The 14851-nt window shown below is 48.3% G+C and overlaps 1 protein-coding gene across 10 annotated transcripts in view; it reads right to left on the minus strand.

Moving 5' to 3' along the window:
* Positions 1–14851, minus strand: part of CRACR2A (calcium release activated channel regulator 2A) — a 138107-nt gene that overhangs the window by 61530 nt on the left and 61726 nt on the right. For all 10 annotated transcript variants that reach the window (XM_036300460.1, XM_036300461.1, XM_036300452.1 and 7 more), the window contains 3 exons: positions 12505–12616; positions 11229–11412; positions 6699–6845 (listed from right to left, as the gene is read on the minus strand). In XM_036300460.1, the coding sequence (XP_036156353.1) occupies positions 6699–6845; positions 11229–11412; positions 12505–12616 (443 nt within the window). The remainder of the gene's footprint in view (positions 1–6698; positions 6846–11228; positions 11413–12504; positions 12617–14851) is intronic.

Raw genomic sequence — 14851 nt, forward strand, 5'->3', positions numbered from 1 at the left:
CCAGGTTTCCCCCAAGGTCAATCCCATCTCCTCTGGGCCCAGTGGGAGAAAGAAACGAGGTGTGGTTTGGGAAAGGAGGAAGAAGCAGAGGCTGCAGCTGCCAGTGGCAACGCTGTCTAGTGTTTCAACAGCATGGGAATTTTCTGGCTGGCTCTGTGGCAGAGTTTTTATGGCTATGAGCTCTGCCTCATCACTGTAATTGTAAACTCAAAGATAGGGACTCTGTGTTCTATTTGCTTAACTCAGAGCCTGGCACAGAATAAGTGATCGTTAAATGTGGGCTAACAGAGACACGTGGATCGTATCCCTGGTGCCTGGCCCTGAGCTGGACACACAGGGGTAATGACCTGAGCTCTCATTACCATCTCCGGGACAGGTGCGCATTTCCCAGGTGGAACTGAAATGTGATTCCCTGTACTGGAAGGGAGCTGTGGAGGAGCCTGGGGGGTGCTTGAGACTTCTCAGGATGCCCCAACTCCAGCCTGAATTGGGCCATTGCCCAGCGCTTCCTTCCTCTTCCTTCACAAGCACCTTTCTCTTCCTCCCACACACAAGCCCAAACCTGCCCAGAACCACTTAACTTCACCCTGAGCCATTTGTAAAGAATCCCACTGAAGTATTCTACATCCCACTGGGGATACCGGTTTCCTGTTTGACTTCTGGATTCTAACAGCCCTTATAGATCACCTAGTCCAGTCATAACCCAGTGAGATGTGACCAACCTTTTCTTTTTTTGTCTTGAACAGAAGAGAATAAAAGAGACTCTAATAGAAAATGTCAAAGCATAAGCACTATTTCACAAAATTTGTTTCAGTTAAACACATGTGTATGGAAGTTACAAAAGCAAACGCATTCCCTTCTAGAGAGTTACAACCACAAAGTTGGAAAAATACCAATCACATTCTCTCACATTACTAATAAGGAAACTAAAGCACAGAGAGGTAAAGCAAATTGCCTAAGCTCACACAGCTGGTCAGTGGCAGTGCCTAGGCAAGAACTCAGGTTTCTCCTGTCGTGTTGCAGTGCTCTGGTTCTGCACCCAGAAAACACGCCTGGATGGGACTGGCAAGAAAGCACAGTGAATCCCCACCCCCACCCCCAGAGTTCCCCAGCCAGGAGTGGGCCTTCATCAGCTGACCCCAGGTTGGGAGCTGGCAGGAATATCCACAAATGATGGGCTCAGAGGCCTAGAGCCTTTGGCTGAGCTAGTTTTGCATGTGTAGCCATGACTGCCCTTGACATTCATCTTAAAACTTCTTAAGCAATAACTAAATCAGGGCAAAAGTGCTACTGGAGGCCACTTTAAGATGGATGTGAGGGCTAAGAGGCCCTGCAGCAGGTCAGGAGCACAGGCCTCTCTCTGAGGGAGTGTGGGCAGCAGAGAAATACCCTGCAGGTAGGATTCCAGGCCATGGGCTGGGCCCATTCAGACTGCAATTACCCTCACCTCCTTAGAGAACAAGAGTGCCATCCTCTCTGGGGGTTGGGGGGTACCTGACTTGTGCTATGACTCCTGGTGTGATCAATGCTGTGGTCAGAGGCGAGTTGGGGTGTGGTGATAGTCAGAAACTAATCCAATCTCCTCATTTTACAGGTGAGAAAACCAAGGCTCAGATAGACCCAGAGAATTGAGCAAGGGCACAGAACAAGCTGGTTGGAGAGCCACACATGACTCAAACTCAAGCTCCTCATTCCCAGCCTCCCACTTCTCAAACCCATGTCCAAAGCACCTGGACATCCTGCTAAAATGCTAAATTATATATATGGAGCCCTGGCCTCATTTGCATAATATGTACAAATATGCACATATATGCAAATAATATATATTATGCAAATGAGGTCAGGACTCCATAATGGTCATGACCAGCTCAGAAGGAGGGGCTGGGTGTGGCCAAGAGCCTGAGAGATCAACACAGAGAGCACCTGCTCCAAGCCTCCATGGTACAGCTGAAGGCAGGCCCCCAGCAGACATACATACACAGGGTGCCTGCTCCGAGCCTCCGACGTGGCTGGGGGCAGGCCCCCAGTGGACACACACACACACACACACAGGGCGCCTGTTCTGAGCCTCCGTGGCCAGACTGCGGCTTAGGCCCGCTCCCCCACGGGGCCTAAGCCATCAGTAGGACATCCCCTGAGGGCTCCCAGACTGTGAGAGGGGGCAGGCTGGGCTGAGCAACCCCTCACCCCCAGTGCACAAATTTCATGCACTGGGCCTCTAGTCCTATCTAATAAAAGAGAAACATGGTAATTAGCCGTACATCCGCTACCCTTCCCATTGGCTAATCAGGGCAATATGCAAATTAACTGCCAACCAAGATGGTGGCCGGCAGCCAGGCAGCTTGAAACCAACATGAGGCTTGCTTGCTTCAGTGACGGAGGACTCTAACGTTCCCTGCCTGCTTTGCCGGCCTCTGAGCTTGCAGTTTGAAACATTCTTACAAATATAGGAGCTAAACAAAACCCCAGAAACCTGCTTTCAGCGAGCCGGGATCTCAGAGCTGGAGTTGAAACAGTGTTTCAATTATAGAACCCAAACAAACCAGATACCTGCTTTCAGCAGCAGAGGCCTCAGAGCTGGAGCCAAGCCTCAGAGCTAAAGCTGGCCCAGAATAAAAAAGAAAAAGAAAAAAAGGAGCGGTTGGGAGCTTCAGTCACCCACCACCTTGAAAACAGCCCTCAGCCCCTCACCCAGACTGGCCAGGCATCCCAGTGGGGACCCCCACCCTGAAGGGTGTGTGACCAGCTGCAAACAGCAATCATCCCCTCATCCAGGCTTGGCCCCCCCCCAGCCAAGTGCACAAATTTTTGTGCACTGGGCCTCTAGTCCTATCCAATAAAAGAGTAATATGCAAATTAGCCATCACTCTGCAACAAAGATGGCTGCGCCCACAACCTATAGAAGGGAATATGCAAATTGCTGTCACTCCTTGACAAAGATGGCGGCGGCTGGGGCAGAATGTCGGAGGGCCTGTGGGCCTGCTTGGTCGCCACCTGCTGTGGGGGTGGAGGAGCAGAGACACAAGCCTTCAAGGGGGCCTGGCACCCAGCAGCTCCAAGCCCCACAGCCGCAGTGGTGCTGGGGCCGGAGGAGCAGAGACACAAGCCTGCAGGGGGACCCAGCACCCAGCAGCCCCAAGCCCCAGAGCCACTGGGACTGCAGCAGAGACACAAACCTGCAGGAAACCTGTGAAAAGGGAGATAAACTATCATAACCTTATCTCCCTTTCCACAAGATGAGAAAACTGACCCTGATTTATTTAGTGATATGGCCCACACCTTTCTACAAGCACAGGGTATGTTATGACCACTCCTAGGAAGGTCTGGTCAGAATACTGTCTCCAGGGAATAATGCTACTGTGGCAAATCATCTAAGAGGAAACAAGCTATTGTTGGGTTTATTCTGAAGGTCAGAGAACAGGCCACCCCAACATATGCCGTATTGTTATATTGATGACCTTGAGCTGCAGATGCTTGAAAAACAGCAAATGCAAGGAGAGGCTTTCACTGAAGTCTCCTGATCTGCCTAAAATCGGACCCCCCCAAAAGGTCCCCTCGATGGGGAAAGTGCCATCAGCCAGTGAAGACTGACTCCAGTCACAGGACAGGAGACTAGAAGTTCACATCACACCCAAAGTTTGTTACAAACTATCTCCCCCCACCCCCATTTATGTTTCTTAAAAATCATGTACTCTCCTCTAAGAGGCCTACATCTCCCGTCCCCTCTCCTTAGGAAGAAGGTATTTAAATCTAGATTCTAAGCCACCTTGGGGAGTTATTCATTTTTACCTGGGATCTCCCACATATACACTAGGTACATATGTTAATGAACTTTTGTTTTTCTCTTGGTACTCTGTCTTTCATTACAAGGGCGCCTCCGCTAAGAACTCATAAGGGTAGAGGAAAACTATTTTTCCTCCTCCATAATTCTATCTCAGGAAATCAAGTCCTGGGCTGAACAGTGAAGTTGGCTCAAGTGCCAAGCAGTCCTGGCTGAGGGGAGGGAAGCTTCTAGGGGGAAATCAATGATATTGGCATCAAAGTAGGACAGAGGGCACATGCATGGTTGCTGGTGGGAGTTTAAAGTGGTTCAACACTTTTGGAGGACGATTTGGCAAAATCGATAGAAATGTTCAAGGTACATCCAAGAGTCTTCTTCTAGGAATCTCATCTGCTGATATACAGCACGAGTGCATAAGCCCTGGTCAGAACCCAGGATGCTACTGCAGGCTCCCCTTCCATGATAGGAAAACCTGCTAACAACCTACATTTTTAGGACAAAGTGGCATCTATACTAATAAAAGGGTAATATGCTAATTAGACTGAACATCTTCTGGACGACCTTCCGGACAAAGCCATGGTGGCAGGGCTAAGGCAGAGACAGTTAGAGGCGATCAGGCAGGCAGGGGAGAGCAGTTAGGAGGATCAGGCTGGCAGGCAGATGAGCAGTTAGGAGCCAGCAGCCCCAAGGGGTCCCGGATTGGAGAGGGTGCAGGCCAGGCTGAGGGCCCCTCCCCCAGCTCTCGTGCATGAATTTCATGGACCAGGCCTCTAGTATATATGTAAAAGCCTAAGCAACTGTTAGACTGTTTGTCCATTCAACCTGTAGCTATGATGCACACTGACCACCAGGGGGCTAATGCTCAACGCACAGGCATGGAAACATGGAACAGACTGTTTAATCTCAGAGGGTAGTGGGTAGAGGGGAGGGCACGAAGAGATTAACCAAAGATCTTATATGCATACTAGAGGTCTGGTGCACAGATTCGTACACTGGTGGGGTCCCTCGGCCTGGCCTGCAGGTATCAGGCCAAAACCGGCTCTCCGACATCCCCTGAGGGGTCCCAGATTGCGAGAGGGTGCAGGCCAGGCCAAGGGACCCCACCAGTGCACGAATCTGTGCACTGGGCCTTCAGTTTTCTAGATAAGGAGGCTGAGATTCGGAGAGTTTAAGTAACTTGCCTAACTCACACAGCTAGTAAGTGCCAGAGCCAACGTTCAAACTCAGATCTGTCTGGTTCATGGGTTAATCAGCTACAGACTATATGGAAATGTATCCTCAACCCTCCTTTCTCTGAGCCTTGGGGGCCTCTCCCCAGAAGGCTCATGACATTGCTCAGTCAAACCAGGTCCCCCCAACACTAGTTGGTCACAACTTTCTCATAACTCAGGGTCCTAAAGTTCCTATGTGTACCAGTGGACCTCAACAAGTTATCTTTAGAGCTAATGTGAGGGGCGGGGGCACAGAGCTCGGGTAATATATGGCAGCTGACCTGGACAGTAAGACACAAGGCGATCTCTTTTAATTAGGGGCTTGCGAGCTTTCACTAAAGCCATGTCCACACAGACTCTGAAACACTGCCCTCAGGAGGCTGTGCTGGGCACCAAGAAGCTTGTGGGGAAGTATCTGCATGGTTGGGGGTGTGGTCTGTGTTGGAATTGCTGAGGATTCCTATGGAATATAGGCGGGTCTCCAGGTGGGGATGAGTCTGTGGCTGAGGCATGGGGGAGGGCCACCTCTGCATGCTTCTGAGCGCTACCCAAATGCAGCCATGCATTTTGGCTGCACATTCAGGATTATGCATCGTCTGTAGTTTCACCGCACACGAGCTCACTGCTGTAATATACATGCAATGGCTGCGTACAAGCACAGCATCCAAATGGCACACTCATTCCCTTACTACAGGTGAATAGGTTGGTCCTGCATCTGTGGCCAACAGGTGCCTGGCTGAATTTCATTTGACTCCTAAGCAGCCTCTTCAGGTGTTGGTGTTCACTGGCCTGGTCCTGCCTCCTCCAGGAATCCTAGAAATTGCTAGTTTCCTGGAGAGGCCCTGAGGGCAAAGAGGGCAGGAGGAGAGACACGAGCTATGATGGCAGAGTGTGATCAGAAGGGGGAATTCAGTGAACCAAGGGCCAGTCCAGAGTTGGGAGGGTAGGTTCAGTACGTTGGAGGCTTCCTGTCCAGAGTAGGTAGAGTGGTTTTCCAACTAGTCTCAGTGCCAGGCTGTCTCCCTCTGAACCCCAGCTCTGCCACTTACAAGATGTGTATTCTGGGGCTTGTTACTTAACCTTTCAGTCCCTTGAGTTCTTCATCTGTGATGTAAATAAAAATAAACCCAAATGAGCCCTCACCGGGTGACTCAGTTGGTTGGAGCATCATCCTGTGCACCAAAAGGCTATGGGTTCATTCCCCAGTTGGGGCGCATATGGGCAGCAACTATTCATGTTTCCCTCTCTCTCTCTCTCTCTCTCTTCTTCTCTCTCTCTTCTTCTCTCTCTCTTCTTCTCTCTTTCTAAAATAAATTTTAAAAACACACATATCCTTGGGTGAGAATTAAAAAATAAATTAATTAAAAAGTAAAATAAAATAAATCTAAATGAGCTAGTGCATATAAAGCATTTAGAATAGCACCTAGCATATGGTAAGAGCCTAACAAATGTGAGCAAGGGCTTATAGATAGATATAGATATAGATATATAGATATAGATATAGATATAGATATAGATATAGATATAGATATAGATATAGATATAGATAGATATAGATAGATATAGATATAGATACAAACACACACACATTATGACGGCAATGAGGCCTCCCACTCTGGCTCCCACTCTTACAGAATATAAGAGAAAGCACCATTTGCATTCCTGTTTTTCACACAGATGGACAGAGAGCAGCTGAGGGCACCCACTTTCTCAGGGCACACTCCAGTTCGTTCTTCTCCTCGTGGGCTTCTTGGAGCTGCGAGAAGATTCTGGTCAGGAAATCCTCGAAGTTGGACAGTAAGTGAGGCTCATCCTTCTTCAGCTGCAGCCAGAGTTGCTTGACATCACTTTCACTGCAAGAGGAAAGGAACGTTAATGTAAGAGTGTGGAAATGAGGCTTTAAGGCAGCGGTTCTCAACCTGTGGGTCGCCAGCCTGTGGGTCGAGACCCTTTTGGGGGTTGAACGACCCTTTCACAGGGGTTGCCTAAGACCATTGGAAAACACATAATTACATATTGTTTTTGTGATTAATCACTATGCTTTAATTATGTTCAATTTGTAACAATGAAAATGCATCCTGCATATCAGATATTTACATTACAATTCATAACAGTAGCAAAATTACAGTTATGAAGTAGCAACGAAAATAATTTTATGGTTGGGGGTCACCACAACATGAGGAACTGTATTAAAGGGTCGCGGCATTAGGAAGGTTGAGAACTGATGCTTTAAGGGAACACAGAAGTCCCCAGCTGTGAAACAGGCAGCCAGAAACAGCATCGTCATCATAATGACGACAGTGGCTAACCTTTACCGAGTGCTTGCTGTGTGCATATTAGCTCATTTTATCTCATAGCAACCTCTGTGGCAGGTGCTGCCATCACCCATTTAGAGATGAGGTGACAGATGGGGAGAGGAGAGGTGGAAGAGCTGTCTCAGACCACTCAGCTGGTAAAGGATGGAGCTGGGAGGCACACTCGGGCTGTCTGGCTTCTGTGTTGACCTCCTTATCTGCCTCACTGGCTGCTTCCACTCCCCTGTCTTTCTCTATGGGCTGGTGGTGCTGAGCATGCACAGCTGCATTCTGGGTACATCTCAGATGCCCAGAAGAAGAAAGAAGGACAGGAGTCTGGTGCATGTGAGGACAAAGGCTGTGGAACTACAGGAGAGAGCTTGTCACCCTAAGAAGGAAGGTCCTCACAGCTGAGAGGGAGAGACATGCCATTTGATGGATGGCAGAAGCAATTGTCACTGCGGGAAAAGGAAGAGAATAGGCAACACCCCACTGGGGCCTGGTGGCAGCAGGAATGACTGACAGGTGAAAGGAGGGGAAGTGGCAAGTCTGAAAGACGTGTGCACCACATGGAAAGACAAAGTCAGGAGGGAAAGAGCAGGCAGAGAGACAAAGACATAGAGGGACATGGCCAGAAACCGCCCCCCAAAAAAACACACACAAACACACACACACACACACACACACAAAAACAGGCCCACAGGGCACATTCATATGTGCATGCACAGCAGCAGAGACACCTAGGGTCATGCTGACCAGCAGGGAGGAATAGGGAGGTGGTGTACACCATGGACCCTGCTCCCTTCTCTGGAGAAACTCAGTAATCTACAGCCAATGGTCCCACTGAGCCAGGCAGTAATCTGATTTGCACTCCATTAAATTCTACAACCACTATGATATGAGGGTAGCTATGACCAGAAACCCTCATGATAATGAATAAAATCCTTTGTGCTTATATCACAAGCACCATATTTGAGAAACTTTCCTCAGAAGTGGTATTTGATAGTATCATGTTACTAATGTGCCTGGAATATAGATATTACTCTATGAGAAGAGGCCAACTGAGAAATAGATCTACCTCTGGTTAGTTATCGTATCATCTGTCCAATTATCCCTCCCTCCCTCCTTCCTTCCCTTGCTCCATCTCATTCAAGCATTCACCAACTCATCTAGACCACCTGTCCACTCACCCATCTGTCCATCTATTTACCCATCCATCCATCTATCTGCTCACTCACCCACTCATTAAGCCACCCACCCATCCATCCATTTATCCACCCACCCATCCACCCATCCACCTAACAAGTATTTATTATCTGTTGAAAAACTAGCATTGAACTGGGTGGCATGAAGGAATCTGAGAAACAAATGAAGGAGAGGTAAGGAGCTTCCTTATTTCCCATAATGAGCTCCATTCTCCCCACACAGAACATGTTGTGGCTATCTACTTTATTATGTGGGCACAATGGATGGGGCAAAAAAGTTTCAGAGCTAAAAGGTCTCAGGGTTGCCCTAACCGGTTTGGCTCAGTGGATAGAGCGTCGGCCTGAGGACTTAAGGGTCCCAGGTTCGATTCCGGTCAAGGGCATGTACCTTGGTTGTGGGCACATCCCCAGTAGGAGGTGTGCAGGAGGCAGCTGATTGATGTTTCTCTCTCATCGATATTTCTAACTCTTTATCCTTCTCCCTTCTTCTCTGTAAAAAATCAATAAAATATATATATATATTTTTTTTAAAAAAAAAGGTCTCAGGGTGATGCCACAATGGCCTCCTGTCACTATGACAGGTTGCTTTCCTCATGAATAACTGCACTATAAAAAGATCCATCTTACTAGCCTAGATTGGTCTTTTCACATCTGTCAAGTTCTTAATGGGGCCTGACAGAACCACCAATTGGGCTTGAACCTCCAGTGAGATTTGCAGACCCATTTGACCCTTTTCCAAAGCTCTTGAACCGCTTATTAATGGCCACATCAACTCCCCCAGATTTCTAGAGAAGAGACAAGTCTTTAAACCCTTAGTAAAATAATAATAATAATAATAATAATAATAATAATAATAATAATAAGCCAGGCACATAAACAACAAAATCACTCAACAAATCAAACTATCAAAAAAAGGTGGGACTCCAGCTGTCCATTCTACACCCAGGGTTCTCCTCTGGAAAGATATAGGCATATGGAGCTAGAAGGGAGTTGGGTGGTCAACCTGTCCATCTTCCTGCTTCCAGGACAACACACAAACCATCTTGGAGCTTGAAATCTTAGTCTTCATAGCCTCCTCTATTTCCTTATCTGGAGTCCCACAGTCACAGCCCTCCTGCTGAAAGTTAAGCCCTCTTCCTTCTTGTTCAACCCCAATGAGGATGGAAATTGCTGGTCACCATCTTCTATGTATCAATTTTTGTAGGCCACTCTTGAAACCTTCCCCAGAGCCTTCTCTTCTCCAGAAATCTCATGTGACTCATTTCTGCCTCTGACATTAGTCAGACATCTGGTGACATCTGGTGAACTCTGATTTGCGGGCCCTGCCAAGAAGGTGGCTGTTCCGGAAGTGATGGGGGTAGAGAGGCACCTCTCTGCATTACAGTCCCTTGGATCGCCACACTGCCCTCTCCTTCCCCCTCCTCTAGGAGGAGGCTTCACGTAGCCACTGGCAGTGGTCACTGTGCTCTGGCCTCTTGTCCCTGGAGAAGCTGAGTCAGGTGTCTGACTAAGGAGCTTCACACATACCTGCGCCCCCAGCACGCCTGCCTAACCCACTCCAGTTCTGCAGATCTGTGCCTGCACCAGCCCTCCAGGCCTGAGCAGAGCTGCTGCCGCTGCCACTTTGTCATTTCATTTCCTGGCCAGAGCCTCCCACAGGCTCTCTCCTAGCCCCTCCACCTGTCCTTTCCTTGCCTGGCACAGGTTTTCCCAGCTTTTCTCAACTCAGACACAGCCAATCAAATCATTTGCACAGCCTGTCATTTCTTGAAAATTCACATAGCAACAGACACTTTCTTTGGCCTGCATGTTGCTGCAGACTCCTTCTCTCCTGCTTCCTCTTTATCACAGTCTCTTCTTCCCAAGCTCAGGACACATCAGCTCCAATCATTAGGCCACTCCCACCCTTCATGAAACACACACCCAACCCAAGACCTATAGACTCAAAAATGAAAAGGCAAAAGGCAACAGAAATGTTTTTCAGGTCACTGTATGGTTTCCATTAGTGATGCCATCACTTTATTTTATTTTATATCATTTTTTAATTCCATTTTAAATGTCAGGGCTCAGATTCTTATGTCTTTCTTCCAAAACACTTTTTGCAAAAAATAGAAAAATGGAGTATTATGTTTTGTTTGAAGTTCCATCTAAAATTTCTAGCTGAGCTACTGATTATCCAAGTGGTGGGCTGGTAAAACCTGGTTAATTTCCTGCCTCGGCTTCCTGACAGGTTTGGTTTGGCTTGGGATGCAATGTGCAGACACTTCCACAAAGGGCGCCTTTGCCAGGAGCCTACCATAGGGGGTGGCTGGGATGCACCGCAGCCCAGAGAGCCTAGGTTGGCCCCAATGAAGGTGGCAAGGCTGGTGAGCTGACGGTGAAGCCTTAGGCAAACTGCAGAGAAAACCACAAGGCCTGGAACAGCCCTCTAATGTGAGAGCGCTCCTCACTGAGCCTCAGACTGTGCTGGTAATGAATAGCAGGAAATGCAGAGAGTGGGAGAGTAGGGAGATAGTTGATTCCCATGAAAAAAGTGGGAAAAGCAGAGATAGGGCCCCACACCATGACACACAAACAGGACATTGCAAGGGCAGGCTGTATGGGGCAAGTCTTGAAGCTGGCAGCACGGAGCCTGGGCCTGGCTCTGGGGCTTCACAAACATTAATGGTTGAATGAAGCAGATACAGAGGTTGCTCCTAGGCTGGGTTCCCTCCCCCAAGTCCCTGTCGCCACTTACTCTTCCAAAACATTTTGGACTCCAAGTTTGTCCATCAGCATCTGGAACTGGGCTTCCTCATCTTCATCCAGGTCACCCAGATCCTCCTCCGCTCTGGACTGATACACCTTCTCCTCCTGGAGCGGGGCCACCTGTTCACCTGCATCTCCCTGACTTGGCTTGCTCTGGCTGAAGAAGAAATGACCTGGGGGATGCATGGTACAAGGGTCTGAATCAGGCAATGCTCACCCAAGAAGACCTTCCCTTTCTCAGTTGCCAAGAATCATTTGAGGTTCATCTGAGAGAAGAAAAAGGGAAACCACCTATAGCAAATATCCTATGACAACATATTCTGGATTTTGTGTCTTTCCAACTCCCAAGAGACTCTGCCAGAGATGCTAGAATAGAACCTGGGAAAGGCAGAATGCATGGCAGGTACTCTGGCACCTTGGTGGTTCTCAGTCCTTTAGAGTCTGGCTTAGAACTCATCTCTTCATTGATTTCTTCTCTAAACAACAAGACCTTTCTCTCCGTCACACCCCAGTGACCCAACCGCCCATGCTCCATGTTATCATCTACTTGGACCTACCAGCAGCATCGCTATACTTCACGTTCGCAAATTACTGTATAGCTTCAGGTGCACTCTTCCCATTCTCATAAGGTCTAGGAATACAGCAATCTGTCTTATCTTCCTAAGACCATTGCAAGCTCCTGAAGGTCAGGAAAGGCCTCAGATACTTCACAGTAAACTATACAGCACTTTGTGGGAGCCACATGTGCAGTGAAATGTACCTGCTGATTTATCTGATCAATATCTGCTCTAATCAATATCAGATCAGTCTAATGTGATGGCATAGCTGGTTTTCTTGTCTTCTTCATGGATCTCTGATCTGCTGGTTAACCTGGAATGACTGTCCTATTCAAACCCTCTAGGAAGTCCTAAACCCTGAGACTCAGCTGGAGTCTGAGTCATCCCCCTTTATCGTCCTCTAGTACCAAGGCAGAAATGAGAGGCTCCCCCTTTCATGCCAGGCCTTCTGCCAGAGCTTCTCTGGATTCCACTTGCCATTCCTGGTGGCAGGGGACTTGGCAATGACAGTGTGGTAAGCACTGAGAGAGCAGTGGTGTGAGCAGCCAAGGAAGACGTATGAAAGAGCCACAAAATCCAGAGCCTGAAAATGTCAGGAGGGCAGAAAAGCTTGTGCTCCCAGGACCCTGGGATCTGGTGGGCAGGGTGCACTTTCTGTAGGGTTAGGGAGACCCAAACAATGGGGCCCCCACATCCATCAGAACTTACTAAACCCAGTGGTGAACTCCTCTAGAGTCAGAAAGCCGTTGCCATCAGCATCCAGGGCATCAAATACATCCTCCAAGTCCTCCAGGCTGAGGGGCAACTCTTTATGGAGCCTCTGAAAACAACCCAGACCGCACTGGTTAGCATTCATGATCATGGATGGTGGCCTGGGGCCTCCTGCCAAAAAAGGCCCATCGGGGCCCTGTCCTACAGAAGCCGGAGTGAGCGTCTGAAGACCACTTCACCATCCTTCTCCTCCTTGGAATAGTAGAATGTCAACCAGTTATTGGGTGCCTACCAAAGTGCTAGGCAATTTTCTAAGTGAGTTATAAGTATTTAAACATGTATATATTTATCAATATATTTATATACCTTATATGTTAATATATCTTTGCATTGAATTCTCACGACAACCCTTGGAGGTGGGTGTTATTATCTCCATTTTATAGAAGAGGTGTGAAGTTCAATGACCTGTCCCATGGTCGCCTAGCCCAGCGGCCGCCAACCTTTTGAACCTCACAGACCACCAGTGGTCTGCAGACCACCATTTGGCCACCGCTGCTCCAAAGGTTTCCTTAAACCAGCGGTCGCCAACCTTGCGGACCTCACGGAATGACGTTGCCAGGTGTCAAGTCCAGGTCTGACTCCAAAGCTGGTGCTCCTCACAGCTGTAATGGACCAACTGTACCGAAAACTATACAGGACTGAATCCTGATACCCACACAATGTGAGGCTGTCAAGTTAAATGAGCTAACAAATGTAAGGAATATGGCATAGTGCCTGGTGGGGGGAGAGAGAGAGAGATTGATTCTGACCAAACAAGGCCACTCAGTGAGTGAGTGACAGAAGCAGTTTTGTGCCCAGTTTTTCCCGCTCTGCCTGAGCCCCTTTTCCTCAGCCATGCTACCTCCCTACTGAGACGCGGGTGTGGGTCACACTCGCAGAGCTTTCTGTGATGAAGGCCACTCATGTCTCAGGGCCCCAGCACCACATCTATAAGTTCTCTGGGACACACATTGGTTCTTCAGCTCCGAGTGGGGACTGGATTAGCCCCTTCTTCCCTCTGAGTGACCTGTACCCCTCACACCGGTTTATGCTCCACTCTTGCTCCTGCTGGCTCTCAACTAATTCCTGACAGGATGTTAACTGCTGCGGACTTAAGGTAACAATTCTAGAGAACATTTGTGTTTTAAAGGAACCTGGGCAAGATGGTGTGTGAGGTCATAAATAAACGCTGACCTGAGTCCTGGGCTGAGACCAGAACAGAAAGGACCAACTGATGGGATGACGAGCAGCGTGGCCTGGTGTGCAGTGGCCCAAGCCAAGGCTAATTTGCATAGTGGAAACAAATGTCCTCTTATACCCTAATAATCTAAGTCTCCAAATGAGGGCTCCCCAAGGAGTTCATTATATATCCCCCCTCCCAGTTAGCCAAAGGACAAGTGCACAGAATTCCTGTGAAAGTGACTGACAGCTGAATGTAATGAACACAGGGCCGCCGGAAGGGAATATATACTCATCCAGACAAAAAAAAAAAAAACCTGGCAGGTGTAAAGCCCATAACATAACATGCAAGAATACTTGGCTTGATCCAGTGGCAATCTGCTAGCTGATATGCCATAAAGTTTAATTTGGCAGGTACGTGCATTAGGGAGACTATAATGCATTACAAAGTGGGAAGACAGAATGATGTGAAAGCCATTTAGAAGAATTAAATTAAACATGAATGAGTTTTTGTCTTAAGGAAGGGGAGTGAGGGTGTGTGCAAAAATTCTAGAAGTGCATCTGCTTAGCATACAGCAGAGTCTCTGGTTTACCAGCAGCCATAAACCAGCCGTCCCAAACGCCGCAGGAAGAGAATGGGGAGTGAGGAATCAGTTTTGCAAGCAGAACGTTTATTAGCTCCGCTGAAACAAAAAGCATCACACTGAAGTGGGGGAAAAGCCCATCTAGATTCCAGCCCTTTCTTTGGAAACACCCTTCTCCCTCCCCACTGTCAGCCTAGGGTTGCTGGACCTGGTGTGAAATGGGACAGCACACACAGAGCTGACGCCAGAAAAGGGCTGGAAGGAAACTGCAGAGGTCGGTGGGGTCCTCAGCTTGGCTTTCACCCAAACCACCACACGTGGTAGCTTTTCTCTTGTTAGGAAGAGCCAAGAGGAGCTATGTCATACCCCACCTTAGGCACTATTCCTGCATCTAACGCCTCCCACCACAAATCCTTCCCATTGTCTAATCCCAATCCTCTGTCCACATCTCAAACCCAGTGTCCTCTTCCTGCTGTCAGTGAAGATGAGAGAGCAATATTATATCCTCCAAGTAATTCCCACTCTTCATATCCTGGCAAATT

This window comes from Myotis myotis, unplaced genomic scaffold, assembly GCF_014108235.1.
Source record: "Myotis myotis isolate mMyoMyo1 unplaced genomic scaffold, mMyoMyo1.p scaffold_m19_p_3, whole genome shotgun sequence".
NCBI classification, from domain to species: domain Eukaryota; kingdom Metazoa; phylum Chordata; class Mammalia; order Chiroptera; family Vespertilionidae; genus Myotis; species Myotis myotis.